Source organism: Cupressus sempervirens, chromosome 9 (genome assembly GCF_028749045.1).
Source record: "Cupressus sempervirens isolate cs-2001-9-10 chromosome 9, ASM2874904v1, whole genome shotgun sequence".
NCBI lineage: Eukaryota > Viridiplantae > Streptophyta > Pinopsida > Cupressales > Cupressaceae > Cupressus > Cupressus sempervirens.
In genome coordinates, this window is record NC_143126.1 from 636,552,543 (window position 1) to 636,570,019 (window position 17,477).

At 32.5% G+C, this 17,477-nt stretch overlaps 1 protein-coding gene across 4 annotated transcripts in view; it reads right to left on the reverse strand.

Moving 5' to 3' along the window:
* Positions 1-8,876: 8,876 nt before the first annotated feature.
* The window catches only part of CPA (Subunits of heterodimeric actin filament capping protein Capz superfamily), a 191,584-nt gene continuing 182,983 nt past the window's right edge, over positions 8,877-17,477 (reverse strand). For 2 of the 4 annotated variants that reach the window (XM_089801448.1, XM_089801446.1), the window contains exons 8-11: positions 10,351-10,425; positions 10,223-10,258; positions 9,977-10,114; positions 8,877-9,845 (exon numbers count right to left, since the gene is read on the reverse strand). In XM_089801448.1, the coding sequence (XP_089657574.1) occupies positions 10,007-10,114; positions 10,223-10,258; positions 10,351-10,425 (219 nt within the window). In that variant the 3' untranslated portion in view covers positions 8,877-9,845; positions 9,977-10,006. Of the gene's footprint in view, positions 9,846-9,965; positions 10,115-10,222; positions 10,259-10,350; positions 10,426-17,477 lie in introns of all 4 variants that reach the window. The other 2 variants (XM_089801449.1, XM_089801447.1) reach the window with 1 other exon arrangement.

Sequence of the window (17,477 nt, forward strand, 5' to 3'; positions counted from 1 at the left end):
AACTCCACTTAACTAGTGTCTATGGGGTAGGATTAGGAAGGAGTGAGGTTGTTGCTAATCCTGATAATGCAATTACTAGAATCTTAGGCATAGAGGCAAGTACATTGTTGGAAGTGTTATTTCTCCTTTCCAATGTCATATTGTGTCAACAGACCAAAACTTTGAATTCAATAATTTTGTAAGAAATTTTGAACAACCTCAAAAAATGAATAGAAAAAATAATAAGGCATTGAAAAAGTGTGTACTTGGTGCATCTTTTTTTAAGAGCTTGAACCAAGTAAGATATTTCCAACATAACCTCAAATAAAGAAATGTTGGAGTTCATGGTTGGTTGTGCCCCCACAGATAGATAATAATCCACCAGAGAATGAGATAAACTTAGCAGATTTTCATGTTAGCACCCTAACTATGTATTTTTCCAAAATTAAAAATGTGGACAAAGTTAGTGTGGCAATAAAGACCACCTCTATGATTTGCAGTTCAATATTCAAGATGGAGAGAGAGAGAGAGAGAGAGAGAGAGAGAGAGAGAGAGAGAGAGAGAGAGAGAGAGAGAGAGAGAGAGAGAGAGAAGGGTTGGAGAAGGCAATTGAAATGTTACAAATAGACCTGGCAAATGCAAAGGTAAAGGAGAAAGCAACAGATAATAGGTGCAAAGAATTAGAGAAAGGGATAAAAAATGAAAAGTTTGAGGGAACAATTGGAAGAATCAAACAATAAAATAAGAGAAAGGGATAAAAAATGAGAAGTTTGAGGGAACAATTGGAACAAATCAAACAATAAAATAAGTGATGTAAATATGGAGAGAGATGTAGAAATCAAGAAGACGAAGGAACAATTCGAAGAAAGAAACAAAAACTTGGTGATGTAAATATGTGGGTAGAAGAAAACTTCAAAGAGTTAAGGGAAAAATTGCAAGAAAGCAAAAAATAGCATGAGAATGAAAAAGAATCCTCATTTAGTATTTTCAAAAAGTTGGAGTCTACAGCACATAAAAATATTAATGTAAATAAGGAATTGGAGAATGAGAGAGAAAAGGAAAATATTGAGAAGAGAAAACAAAGAAAATAAAGAAACAAAGTAAAAATCAGTTATCACAATTGGTGCAAGAGCTACAGAATGCAAATAAAACCACAACCTACAAAAACAGCTTGAATGAGTAAAATGACAAAAATAAAATTTAGTCAAGAAAATTATAGAAAACGTGTTGGGGGAATTATGGCAAAGGTTAATAGATTGTGTGATTTGTTTGAATTGCATAGAAGTGTTACAATTTTTTTATGGGACTATCAAAGAGTGGGTTGAGAAGAATGAAGACCTTTTTAAGCTTGAGAACACTACAAGAAATATTACACAAAACACAAATAGTGACATGTATTTGGCAAGTGATGGAATTCATGACCATATTCGTTCAACAATAAAGACAACTATCATTCAAAAATACCACAAAATAAAGGAAGGAGAGGAATATTTGAACTCATTTGTGAGAAACCTTGCAAAGATGAATGACTGAGAAATATTAATGATAAGTCTTGGTTTGTTGAATCCTTTCCCTAGTAACTCGTCAAGAAAATTCATTGGAAGATAAGCTTACCTTAAAAAGATGGAGGGAAAAATGAGGTCTAACATAGTCAAATTTCCTTAGGACAGGCATTGTGAATTGCATCAAACCATTGGAAAATCTCAATGCACTATTGGATGTTGTATTACTTTCAAGTAAATCATCCAACTATGGATGTTTGACAAAGTTGTTGCTCATTTACAATAACATAACAAATCTTCAAATTCCAAATGAAACTAATTTTAACATCCTAAAAAAGTAGACATAATCATGTCATAAGTGATCAATTAGAGTGTGAAACTTGGAAAATACTTTTAATCATTTTTATAGTGTATATTTTATTTATATTTCTAATGGTTTGAAATGAGTTGAAATTTGTTACTTTGTTTCTTGAACATGACAAACAGCAGAATCTAGATACCAATTTGTTGAACAAGCCCGTCAAATGAAAATGCCAAAAATATTTGTGATACTGAATTTGATGATACTCTTCCCATGAGGCAAATTGACTATAAGTTGTTGCTCTCGTATTTCTATAAAAGGGAATTTAGGTTCATTTGCTAAATCTAATGGTTATAGACTTATAACTTATGATAATGAAATTGGGTATTGAAATTTAACTTTTGCAAAAGGAATTTATTGAATTGTATCAATTATCATGTGTAAATAAAGTAATTAGAATCAATATAAATTTTATCATATGAATTGCTATATTTTCATGTAATTAATGAAAATCTTCAAGGATTATACTATAATAATGTATCATATGAGCCTAATAATGTAACTAAAAATCAATAGTCATGGTACAAGTTGAATTATTGATGGCATAATCTAACATACAATGTACATGTTTGTTTGACATTAGATATTTAGAATATGATATAACTTATTATGCATGATAGATGATAAGATACAAAGAATAGTGTCGAGAATCAAGAAAGTATACCATAGTAATTACTAAAAAGAAATAAATTCAGAGTTAGCACAACATACCATAATTGTTAGAGTTCTTCATTATACATACCTCCTCTTACCTGCATCTCAAGATCCTTAGCTTTAAGATCAACGCTACCAGTACCATTACTTGAGTTACTGATTTCATTGTTAGAAATGTTTCACATTCCTCTTCTTTGACATTTCATCGTCCACAAATTAAATGCCCTTTCAGAGGGAAAATTATCAACTTTATATCTAGATGTATATAGCCTCCAAGCAATTTTCCAAATTCTTGTCTAGTTTGTTTCTTACCTTTAACTTTAGGAACCCCAAAGCAATGAAACTCTCTCATCCTCCACAAACCCCAATATCATGGTAAAACATAAATCAACAAGCTTGAAATATTATAATATTGAGTCCTTCAACACTTCACTATGAGCCAGATGTCTCCAAAGCTTGGTTATTGATCCTTCTTCTTTGGGGTTCTACATAAGATCATATTGTTCCTTCATTGTACCTACAAAAAAATGTGATTTCTCTCTCAAACAAAATTCATCTAAAATTCTATTTATAGTTACCCCATTTCCAAAAATTATCTATCAAAACCATTAACTTATGACTAAAATCTTTTAGCCTTATGAGACTCCAATAATTTGGAAACACAATACACATGGCTTCAATTAATTCATGTGGAGGCAATCTTTACTCTAATTTATGAGGAAAGATTATAGGCAATTTCCCTCGCAGAATTAGTTACAAACTCAACAATCTTGTCAAAGACCTCCTTTGCAATAGCTAATTTTGGCAACATGGGTTTCTTTTTGTTTCTCATGGAAACAGGCCTTCCATAGTAATGCATTAGTATCTGAACAATGTCCATATTGGCACATAACTCCTTGTTTGCATCAATCATTAAAAATTTATTAGAATTATCCAAATATATGATTCTAGTCCACCTTGAAAAAATTTCATTGCCTTTTACTTTAGCAGGCTTTGTCTATATTTTCTCCTTAAATTCAAAGATTTTTGTGTTCACATCCCTCCTTGGTTTTCCATTTTATCACTAATTCTTCCAATCCATCTATGATTTTCTTCTCATAAACTTTACCGATATGATTTTTTCTAGTGTCTATTTGTAGTTGCAAGCTCTTTTCCTTTTTGTTTATCCTTGTGCATATCATACATTTGCATTCTACTAGAGGATCACCTACATTTGGATTGTCCATGGGTTCAATGAATGGATACTTTGCGGCCCATTCTATTCAAAACTTCTCGATCGATAGATCCCAAGTTTGATTTTTTTGGATTTTGTATCATTTTTTGCTTTGTATTTCCTTTTTCCCTTTCTTAGTTGTACACCATCACCATCTTTGGAATTCTCATCCAAGTTGATTATATCTTTCTGGCTTCTCTAGGTATTTACCTAAAGATCTTCAAGTTCATCGTGATCAGAGATATCTGGTTTGCCAACTTCTTCAATATGTGACAGTGGCACTAGCAATGGTTAGGAATCTTGTAAATGTACTTGTAATGTTGTAGCTTCCTAGTTTTGGCCACATACTTTCCTAGCACTAAAATATGATAAGGTTTTGCAAGTGCATTTTGTTGCCCTTTCTTGGCTTCCACCACATGTAGGACTCTTACACTTGTTCATGTTCAACATCTCCAAAGAAATATAGGCTACCAAAAAAATCAACTTGTTAAAGAAGTGACAATTAGCTATTGCATATATTTATCTAAATAGGATTCATTGGTCGTATGACCTAGACTATAAAATATAGATGTCTAAAGTCTCTTTGGTTACGGGGTCCCTAGTCTCAGGTGATAATTGACCACTAACAATCTAATTTGTACCTACTAAATAAGAAAAAAAACTAAAAATTGCACACAAATAGGGGTTTGAGTTACTCACCCTTGCCTTAGTTGTAGTCACCACTCACCAATGCTCTCAGCAATTTGAGAAATTGAGACTTCACTATCAATTGAAATTGAGAGAATCTACTAACCTTAATTGTGTAAACTAACACTAATCTATGAATGTATTTATACCAATCCTTTTTTGAATTCAATGGGAATCTTATAGCTTATACAAAATATTTGGCAAAGCCCATGTAATAAAAATGTCTTATGTAATTTTTGAGGTGATTATAGTCCATCCTATGTAATTTTTGAGGCGATTATAGTCCATCCAATATGACCATGAATAATATAGTTGCCAAAATTGCATTAGTGTGGGACGCACCCACAAAATTCTAGAGTGAATGTTGTCCCTCTCTTTATAAAACTTCTTTAAACCATGGGTGAATTTAGGCCATCCAAAAAGTTCCCTTCAAAAATTCCAGGCAAATGTCTTTAATTTTCCGTGTGAAAAAAGTAATTCTAATTGCCTATATCGTGCGAAGAAGAGATTCAGTGGCATAAATCATGTGACGATAGGCCCGAGAGTGCGACCCATTTTTGGTAAAGTGGGAGGAACATGTCCTATCCCATATGTGGAAAAAAATGCCAAATTGATGTAGGCTAATATGTGAAATTTGCCAGTCGTCAAGGATCTACCATTAAAGTAAACCCTACTCTTGAGGTGGATACTAACCTTTATATTAGAGTGCATATTTTTTCTATAATTGCTAGCATCTTAATTGTCAATGTATTATTGATCATGTTTTACACCTCTAGATTGTAGTTCAATAAGGGTCAACCACCCTTATTATCTTGCTAAATTTAATCAAAAACAATAAAAATAAGAAATGATGTGAAGATAGGTGTAGAGACCACATAGATAAACATAATTATATAGAAAGATTAATCACCTTAACTACAGACTACCCAACAAAGCCTTGAGCATTATGTCTTAACAACCAAGCATCATTAACAAAACAAGAAGAATGGAAAGCATTGCTTATAAGTTGACTTGTTCAAACATAAACAAACGTTTTTATTTTTTTAACTTCAAGCATTCCTTATTATTTTTGAATTTAAGAATCCTATTATTCAGAACCATTTCCCTATATTTATTTATAATTGATGTATAAAATGCAAATACAAACTAACCCATGCATACAACTATTGTTATCCCCTTAAGAATAACTATCGTTATATTACTAAAAGCACTTATTTTGTTCAAGATTGTTAAATTATTTTAAAGCATTCTAAAATTGAAGAGTCAACAAAATAATTCGGTTGGCATGATTAGAAAAAGATATAAAGCATATTGAGTCTCTCAAGAGGGTCATAGTTGATAGCATTTCTTTGTGGGTGATTTTTACCCGGACGATCACAAGAGAGAAATTTGAAAGGCTACTCTAAGATGGACAAAAAAGAGTGTACACTAGTGAGATTTCTCATAGTCATACATCATCTAGGAAATTTGTAGATAGAATGTCATTTAAATTTAGTCTTGAAAACGTTATAGCTAAGCTTGAAGCCCAAAGTAGTGTGCAAAAGTTGTTGAACCTATTCAATCGGTACCTAAGGCAGTGATTCCACCCACGATGGCAATTATTGAAGGTATTGTATTGTAAATGTCATTGTTACAAAGATCATTGTTTTCAGGTGGTCTAATGGACCTGTTTCATGGGCGATGTGGTTTAAAGATGAATAAACAAGTGAGGATCTTCTACTAGAACAATATAGATAAGCATCATTTTTTCCTTATCTAATTTTGATGTATAAGGTGCATGTTAATAGACTTTGCAATTTTTTATATGTAGCTTAACTCTATACCAATGTTTTGTATTAGATCAAGCTTTAAAGTGTCAAATGATGGAATAGTACTCTGATGTACCCATGATCATATCATGCTCATATGTAATTGACTATATTATATATAATACCAAAGAAAAGATATAATGCATCATTCCTATACATGGAGAACTTGGGAAGAAACATAAAAGTGGTTGTTAATCAAGGATGAAGCATCAATTATTGAAGAACAGTTGTGGGAAACAAGCATTGTTGCAACACAATGTCAACTATTTGATCAAATTAGTAATGGTGTAGTGCCTTTACGATACCTATTACCCAAAAGGTTCTAATTATAGCATAAATGTCTATTTAAACAATGAATGTTGGGATGTCTCTTTCCAAAAAAACAGATGAGATGGTTTTCTCATTAAGATTGATCACATTACACAAGACATGCCACCATTTAAGAGATTATGCTGCCAACCCAAAAAGAAAAGAATTTTTTCATCTTTGATCTTAAGAAATAGACATTTCATCAAAGTTGTCATTATCAAACTCTTCACAATAACATAGATACAAAGGACAAAACATATATAAAAGTTATAACCCTAATAAAAGAATATTGCTTAAATCTCAACAATTTTTTTGAAGATGTTATCAACTATTAGTCTCTTTAATAGAAAATGGAAAGTTTATCTCATACAAACAAACTATAATTACAATCTTTTTGAAGATGAGTGTGACCAACTATTAGTCTCTTTAATAGAAAATGGAAAGTTTATCTTGTACAAACAAACTACAATTACAATTTGAAAAATACAATATAACATAGAACTACTCAAGGTAGATTCAAACATGTCTCAAAGGTCCAACTTCTCAAACTTTAATAAGAAAGGAAAGGTTCATAAAATTTGGAGTACAAATAGAAAGCTCAACAATTACTCCATATATAAGTTTCAAAATGTGAACGATGCCATGTGGTCAATAATTGAAAAAATAGACTCGTTTATGAAGGGATATTAACAAAGATATTATTAGAGTTGACAGAGACATAATATTGATATTTTCCGTAAAGAAATTTTTATGGACTATAAGGGGTGCATTTGATTGGGTAAACAATGGTTTGAAAGGAAGTGACCTAGAGCACTAGATATCCACATTGATGATATTTGTTGCATGCACATTTCATTAGCAAACATAGATAATATGATAACATGTGACACAACTTAGCAATACAACATTGATAGACAAAGAGGGTGTACCAAAACAAAACTACTCTTTGTCAAAATTGTAAGGTTGAAAGAAAAACAAATGATGTAACAAAATTTGTTGGAAGCGGATGGCTACAATACTTTTTAATAAGTCAAGAAATGTGATAGGTTTCTTTAGGATAGTTCTAGCAATGCTCCTTGCATGAACATATGACTTTGTTCATCCCTCTTGTTTGGAAACTTTTGACATCATTTTCCTCAAAGGATAAATAGTCCATGTGCTTGTGCAACCTACAATGGGTAACTCTCATCTACAACTATGCCATAATATCATTGTTTAAGCATCCTTCATTAACATTGAGAAGGATGATAAAGATAGATTAGATATAATAGGTGGTCCTAGATTGAGTTGTGCTTGCTTGCAAGAGACATTCAAGTCACTAACTCCTAAAAATCAAGTTGATGGGTACAATGAAGATCAAACACAAAAGAGATCAATGAACCAAATTCGAAAGCAATTAAACATAGAGAAGGGAAAAAACATGCAATGCATTAAGGTGGATGGAATACAACTACAAGAAATTGAAAACTATGTAAGTGGGATTTTTAGATCTAATGTCTCAAAGCCATTTATTGCTAATTATTATCTAAGACTATTATGATAGACCCCAACACAAAACCATGTTTTCCTTATAAACTCTCATCTTTTTTTCCTCTACAAAGACTTCAACGGTTCATGCATCCATCAAATTACCATATAAGTTGTATTAGTGTTGAATTAGTTGACTTGGCTTATCAAGTAATGCATGCCATTTAAGTGATATTAATTTTATGATGTATAGGGCTTGTGTTTTCATGTTGTATGACCAAGTTGGTTAGGGAATGTTGGGTGGTTGTCAAATAGATATCCAATTATTATATGCATTGTCTAGCTTATATTTGTCTTTTGAATCAATAGTATGATAAAGAGCTTTCATGGCTTTCATCCCCATTATGTTTTTGTGGGAACATTTGTATAGTGAACTTCAATATATGAAAAGTAAAGGAATATTTATGGAATACTCTACATTTTTGTGTTTCTCTTGTATATTTGGCCTATAGTACATTGCATCCCACATTAAGGTTAACTAGTGTACTGTTCTAGATCATCTTCAATTCGGTACATAACTTATAGATATCACTAGTCAAATAACCTCAAACATTCATATTGTGTCATACAACTGCTATTACAAACTTTCAAATGCTTTCTTATTACTAGCTTCCAAATGGTCAAGCAAATTGCTTGAGGATCAAAGACCCTCAAATCAGGTTGTACATTCCATTCATCAAACTTAGGCTAATCTCTTTCTTAAAATTTACTTTCAAATCTTTTCACTTTAATTCGATGAATTTCATGATATTATGTTTATTCTCTCGCATACAAAGAAAGGCATGTAATTTTGAATGACTTTAAAAGGCGTGTAATTTTGAATGACTTTAAAAAAATAAAATTAAAAGATAGGAAAAAATGCTTAGCTTCAAATTCTAGATTACAATTCAATGTTCCCAGTCCTATTCAATCTCACGCTAGATTGTCCTGGTATATAACAATTGCATTGATCCGTTATTCTCTAGTTTAGTTCCTTGTCATGACAAACATTGGGACCATCATTCCTATAATGTTAGCTCATTATGGAAATCATCAATAGAGCTTTAAGAAATAAGCTCACACATTTCAATGCTTGCAAGCCTATCTACCGCTTGACATATTTGTCGAACTCGTTTATATTATACATGCACAAACTTGATCATAAAATCCTTATATGATCGCCTCAGCTATATGACTTCATGCTGCTAACAACGAATTGAATTCTTCCAACAATCATCATTTACGGACATGATATTTAATCTCTGATACAATTTCTAAATAGATAAATAGAAGTTCAATTCGGTGGAGAAGTCCACACTCAATTATTTACTCAGAGTCTATGGATAGAAGGTCCAAAGCCACTGAAAAAAGGAGCAAGAGAAAGGACGGAAAATGACCAAGTCATCCGATTGTCAGTGTACGTAAGTGGCCCAGATGGGCTAAAATCTGGGAAACCTGGCAATAGAATTTTTCTATCAAAGACACAAAACCCTATTTCATCGCCTAAACCATAATTCACCAAAGATAATGAGATTCAATTATTCATTCAATAGAAGAATAATTAATTTTGATTTATAGGTCGTGCAAAGCAAAAGCTGTGCAGGATATTCAGAAGATTACAATTAGATTACAAAAAAATCTGGAATTGAAAGTCAACCAATCAATCACATTAAGGATTCCTAATCCTCATATCACAATCATGCTGGTACCGTAGAACTTGGTTTCCTGTTGTCTGCTTCCTCAAAGCCCAAACTTGAAATTCCAAGCAATGACATGGGAAGAATAGCAGTTTCAATTTAGGTAATATGCATCATTCTATTTCTTTCCTGATAACAAGGAAAAATCATTAGAGATAGAAATACGCACTAAATTTAGTATATATGATGTGAATCAGAAGCATCTACGATTACATATATGAAAGCGTTTTAAACAATACTACAGCATACCAGAATCTAACCTGGCTATGACTTGCCATATTCATGTTCACTTATTTGCTAAGGCTGAGCTCCTTTGTTAGATCTCTTGTAAAGCTTAATTGTAAAGTATTATTCCATGGAAATAAGGTTCTAGTAACTGGAAGTTTCCTTCGAAGCTCCTGTAAAGATGAATAAAATCATCTATAGGTTAATTTTCGAAATTTAAATTCTAAGCCAATCAAGCAATCTAAAAAGTCAGGTACACCATGAGGTCTTTCTTGGAATACCTTGAATGTTGTATCAGAGAGCTTTGAATAAGATTCCTGTACAATATCCATGAGTTCTGCATAGCCTTAGAACAGACCTTATCCAAAAAAAAATTAACAAAAATTAACAATTCTGAATCATACTGTACCTCCAGTGATGCTAAATACTCTGATTCATGTTGTCGAATAATACTTGTTATGGAAGATGCACATTCTTCTGGAGTCTGTTATAACAAATTATGAAGGAAAAAAATGGATAGTTATATTCCAAATTATAGATGTACATTCTGTCATAACAAATTATGAAGGAGATTTTCTAGTTATATTCCAAATTGTAAGATACTTTGTGGCATTATGATCCATATAAAACTCTCGTTTTTTCTTGTTATACAATAGTAAATTACAGTAAAGAAAGAAAAGAAGTGTTGAATCTTATTTTCAAAATTATAGATGAGCCTTGACACTTTTCCTATGTCAGTAATGACATTTTTTTAAGTAAAGTACCTAGCCAATAAGAAATTATAAGGTATGATAGTATCTTAATGTTATTATAGAATAGCTCAAACAAGTACATTATGTACATTTTTATGTTTTTCTTGAATAAAGACCAGGTTTTACGATATTACAATTAGTGTTACAAGACTTGGACTTGCGGATTCAACGGACTGTGGCAAATTGAAAAAATCTAAAAAATTCATAGATTTTTAAGAATTTAAACTTGTTCCGTGCACCCTTTTAATAAATATAGTTCATATATTGATCACACAAGTCTATACACAAATTTTAGTGGAAGGAAATAACACATTTAGATATTCAAATATATTAGAATATTTTATATATTTTTAGTCTCTCAATCTCCTGTTATTTTTAGTTAATGGACTAGAATTTTAGTTAATAATCATTTAGGGTCCATTTGGTTGCTGGCATAAGAATTGAAAATTAGAAATGGGAATGGGAATGGGAATGGGGATGGGGAATGGGAATGGAAAATTTCAATTCCAGACCCATTTGGTTCACCTAGAATTTGATTGGAAATATGTTAATCCCATGTTTGGTTGTACAAAACAGGAATTGAAGTAAGGTTAGAGTAAAGTTTACTTATAGATTTCTTTTAACAGTGCTGAAGTATGTATATTTCTTGCAGGTACAGTCAATGCCAATGAAGAATCCAAAATGCAGCATAGTATATATATTCTCAATGCAAAAATGATATAAATATTCCTTCGAGTTCGATGTCTGAACTACCTTCAATCTGCATACATTAATCAATTTCTATGTTTGCAATATCGGGCAGCATACAATATGTATACAAGTCTGGATGGTACATGGGTGAATGGGCATGTCTCCAAATGGAGACATGACCATTCACCGATGCACCCAATTGGTGGAATGGTCACACCCGATGTGATTAGTCATAACAAAACTTAATGACTTCAAGACTTTAACTAAGTCCATTGCAATCGTTTAACAATCTGTATAAATACGATTATTACAGAGATCATTTCTCAAATACTAAGCAATCATGATATGCATCGTCGGTTCTGAATGCTGCAATCACCACAAGTAAATGCAGATTATATTCATGTATATATACATATCAGTATTCAACATATCGACATGTATATATACATGAGTATATTCTCATATGATCAGTGCAATTGTCTAAACCAAAGCTATTTGTTTCAACACTCCCTCTTAGCTAGGAAAGACAAAGTGCATATGAATTATTCTCATTATAAGAAGCAATATTCTCAAGATATATATAAGAAAATCAAGTCTCGTGATATTCTTTCTAGTTATGGTGTGTATACAGATATCAAGTCACATGATATCCATCATAAAAAATCATGGTGAATCCATAGATATTAAGTCACATGATATCCATCAACATGCTCTTTTAACTATCATGATTTTTCCTTGAATATAAAGTCACATGATATTCATCATGATAGTAATCTAATAATAATAAAGTCGTCACCTTATCTTATCAAAATCAATATTTCATTATGAAAAATTATCACCTTAAATAATGAACATAGGGTAGGCCCATGAGTCATAGAGTCACACATATGACAAAAGAATTTACGCTTTAAGCATCTTTATTTAAATAATACAAACTTACAAAGTTGAGACTCAATCTCATAAACTTACATTTCAATCAAGCCAAATTTCTTTCTGAAATGATCAACTTTCACTTTAGGGAGAGCCTCGGTGAGAATGTTAGTGGTTTGATCACCTATATTAATATATTCTAATTGAATAACTCTTCTTACCACCATATTTTTAACATAGTGGTAAGGAATTTCTATATACTTGGATCTATCATGAAATACCGGATTCACAGATAACTTGATACAACTTTGGTTATCATAGTGAACAACGGTAGGTTGCACAGGTTTACCAAACAAATTAGAAAGCAACTTCTGAAGCCACACTGCTTCTCTAGCTCCCATAGCTGCTGCAATATACTCTGCCTTAGTAGAACTTTGGGCAACAAAAGCTTGCTTTCTGTAGATCCAAGAAATCACGGCTGATCCTAAATTGAAGCAACATCTTGACGTGCTTTTCTGGTCTTTTACACTTTCGGCCCAATTGGAATCAGTATATCCATGTAACTCCAAACTGGTATTCTCATATTTAAGTACATACCCAATAGTACCTTGAAGATACCTCAATATATGCTTCAAAGAAACAAGATTAATCTCACGAGGTTCACACATGAACTGACTTAATGCATTCACTGTATAGCAGATATCAAGTCAAGTATTTACAAGATACATCAAGGACCCAATTATTTGTCTGTATAAGGTGGGATCAACTATTTTGGAATCAGCACCTGCTTCCTTTAGCTTGTGAAAGTCAGTTTCCATAGGTGTAGACATAGGTCAATAGTCCCACATTCCAAATCTTTTCAAAATATCAATAGTATACTTCTTTTGATGTAAAAAAATATTACCAGACTTCTAACTTACTTCCAAACCAAGAAAGTAATGAAGAATTCCTAAATCCTTCATTTCGAATTCAGAAGCCAAATCTTTCTTACACTGATTAATGAGATGTTCTTCCCCTATAATCAAAAGATCATCAACATAAAGAATTAGAATTAGCATATGACCTTTAGTTACCTTGAAGTAGAGATTTGGATCAGCCATGTTCTTAGTGAATCCAAGACTTAAAAAGTATTTGTCAATCCGTTTGTAGCAGGCTCGAGGAGCTTGTTTAAGTCCATATAGAACTTTCTTCAATTTACAAACATGAGAAGCAGCATCATGAGTTACAAATCCTTCTGGTCGTTCCAGATATACTTCTTCCTCTATTTTCCCATTAAGAAAAGCAATTTTTACATCCATTTGATGTATTTTCCAACCTCTGGCTAATGCAATGGCTATTACAACTCTAATAGAAATGTACCTAGCAACTGGTGCAAAGGTTTCTTCAAAGTGAATTCCTTCCTTTTGAAAAAAACCTCTAGCCACAAAATGAGCTTTATGTATTTCAATGCTGCCATCTACAACATACTTGACTTTGAATAGCCATTTTGAAGACACAACAGATTTTTCCTTAGGTCTCAAAACTATGTCCCAAACATCATTTTTTAGTATAGACTGATATTCTTCCACCATGGCGTCTCTCCAAGCTTGATGTTTAAGTGCTTCAGAAGTACTAGAAGGTTCAAGGTTTGAGCTATTACACAAGAAAACATTATATGTTAATTTTCTAAGTCTCTTGCTTTCTTGGAAAGTTTCGAAAGCAGCAGTGAATCCATCTCCTTCTTGTATTATTTTTCTTGCTCAGAGTGCCTTTTAGAGTGATCAAGACTCTCTTCCTAAGTCTCTAGAAGGATTTCAGTTTTAGTTGAAGTCTCTTCTTGGCACTCCCTTTGAATCTCAAGAGCAGAGTCTCTTTTGGAGATACATCAAATGTATCTAGTTCATCAAATGCTTTGGCTCTTCTGAAAGCTATGTCTTCTTCAAAGATGACATCTCAACTTAGTTCTATTTGCTTCTGTCGAGGTATGTAGACTCTGTATCCTTTTACTATTTCACTCAAACCAATAAGAATACCCTTTCTTCCAGAAGGTTCCAACTTAGTCCTCTTCTCCTTAGGTACATGAACATATACAGGACATCCAAATATCCTTAGGTGACTGATGTCAGGTTTCTTTCCAGAAAATGCTTCTTGAGGAGTCTTATTGTCCAAATGTGAGTGAGCACTGTTAGAATCTGAAAAGATTAATAACCCAGAAAACTAGTGCAAAGAGTAAATATCTAAACTATGAATGCAAATGATACAAAATCAAAATAGCATCATAGAGTTAGTCTCCAAGAGAGTAATGCAAATGCTGGAAGCAAAATAGCATTAAGAGGATGCAAAAACAAGAGATACAAATACAAGCCAGGTAGCATGCTTATATAGGCTATGAAGAGGGAGGAGGTGGCAACACCAACCAATGAGGAGCAACCATCTATCAGACTAAAGATAGCAAAGTATCTTCCCAAGATAACTAATGGATGCTCACATGTAGGAAGGTGACACCTCACAACCATTCACCTAATAAGACATGCTTTATTAACCTAAGCGAGATTATTAAAAGTGTAGGAAAAACCTAGCAAAATAGGAAAAATAAAAAAACTACACTAACAAGGACATCTATTATGCATATAGACTGCAGTGTTGGATGCTTCAGCCCAAAAGGACATGCTCAAATTTTGATAAAAAATCATAGCCCGAGCAGCTTCTACAATGGTTTTGTTCTTCCTTTCAGCAACCCCATTTTGTTGAGGATTGTAAGGGACTGTGAACTCCCTCTTAATCCCAATTAGTTTGCAGAACACTTTAAATGTTTCAAAAGTATACTCCTTCCCATTATTTGTTCTCAAAATTTGAATGTTCTTACCGGAGGAATTCTTAGTGATAGTTTTGAATTCTTTAAACTTAGAGAGAATCTCTTCAAGTTCTTTGCATTTAAGGAAGTATATCCATGTCTTCCTTGAAAAATCATCAACAAATATCAAATAGTACAAGAATCCTCTTATAGAAGGTATTGACATAGGCCCACATAGATTGGAATGTACTAGCTCCAACACTCCTTTAGTTTTGCTCAAACTATGAGGAAATAGCTTTTTAGTGCTTTTCCCTAAGGCACAACCTTTACATGATTCATTGTGAATATGGTTTAACTTGGGTATTTCAGTGACTACTTTCTCCATTGATGTTAGAGTACAAAAGTTGATATGACCTCGTCTTCTATGCCATATTTCATTTGAATCTGAGTTCTCATGTATAAGTGCAAAGTTTGGCTTAGCACATAGCTCATATAAAAGTCTTTGTCTTAGTCCCATTGTTAGAGCCTTTTTAATGGTTGAATTTTTAGGTCATGCTAGTACTTCCACTCCCACGAATGCGATTCTAAAACCATCATCTTCAAGTGCAGATATAGATATCAAATTCCTCTTAATACTTGGTATATAAAGAACTCCAAAAAGTTGAATAGAATTTCCAGATTTCAATTTTATGGTGCAGATCCCAATTCCTTTTACGAAATGTGCAGAATCGTCACCAATTGTAACTTCTTCATTTGTTTCTATTTGCATGCTTTCTAGGTTATCCTGATATCCATTGATGTGTCTAGAAGACCCGCTGTCAACTATCCATATATTCCTTTTTGTTGATATCTGGCTGGATAATGTTGAATAGAAGGCATATTTCTCATATTCATTGCCTTCATTTGACTTCTCAAATTTTGCAAAAAATGATTGAGGTTTAGATCTATTGGGACAATTTATTGCATAATGTCCATATATATCACATCTGAAGCATTGGATTTGGACGAGTCTTTCTTCTGTTTGGATTGTCCTTGTCCATGAAAATTTCTTTTCCTTTTGTTGTTATTCTTCTTTTCCTTCTTATGAGCATTTGTATTATGAACTCAAACATCTTCATCTAGGGTTTTGTGTTTTCCCTTAATCATTAATCTCGATTCTTCTTGAAGACAATCTGATCTTAAATGATCCAATTTAGGGATTTTAGACCTAGCACTTATACCTTATACAAAGGATTCCCAAGAGTTTGGAAGTCCTCCTAATACTATTAAGGATAATTCTTGATTTTCAATCTCATAAACAAGTGAAGATAATTGATCTCTCAAGTCTGTGATTCTCATAAAGAAAGCATTTATAGTTTCTCCTTTATTCATGCTTACAATATTCATCTGCCTTTTAAGAGCAAGTTTTATGCCTGTATTATTGATTATAAATGCATTTTTAAGAGCTCGAAACATATGATGTGGTATGTTTTGCCACAATAGCTACTATGTGGTCTTAAACAGCACCTACAATTATCTTCATAGCCTTTTCATTTTTCTTGATCCATCTGATTTCTCAAGATCATCTTTAGGTTCCTCTTTGTCCTCTCTTACAAATGATTCCAATTTGTTTTCTTTTAAAAACATCATTACTCGAAGTTTCCAAGATTCGAAGTTATCAGAACTACCAAGGTGATGTTTGAATCTCATTGTGTTTGTCATTTTGTGGGAGAGAGGATTGTTGTCTAAAGTAAAAATCTGATTCAATAAACTTAGTGTGATCTTTCCTTAGCCAAGCTTTGATACTATGTAAAGTTTACTTACAGATTTCTTTTAACAATGCTGAAGTATATATATTTCTTGCAGGTCTAGTCAATGCAAATGAAGAATCCAAAATGCTGCATAGTATATATAATCTCAATACAAAAATAATATAAATATTCCCTCGAGTTCGATGTCTATACTACCTTCGATCTGCATAAATTAATCAATTTCTATGTTTGCAATATTGGGCGGCATACAATATGTATACAAGTTTGGACGAGTACATGGGTGAATGGGCATGTCTCTAAATGGAGACATGACCATTCACTGATGCACCTGATCGGTGGAATGGTCACACCCGATGTGATTAGTCATAACAAAACTTAATGACTTCAAGACTTTAACTAAGTCCATTGCAATCGTTTAACGATCAGTATAAATACAATTATTAAAGAGATCATTTCTCAAATATTACTCAATCATGATATGCATCGTGGGTTCTAAATGCTGCGATCACCATAGGTAAATGCAAATTATATTCATGTATATATACATATCGGTATTCAACATATCGACATGTATATATACATGACTATATTCTCATATGATCAGCGCAATTGTTTGAACCAAAGCTATTTGTTTCAACAATTAGCTTTATATTTTTTAATTTTTTTGAAAAAAAAAATTTCAAGGTAAACATTAATTTTT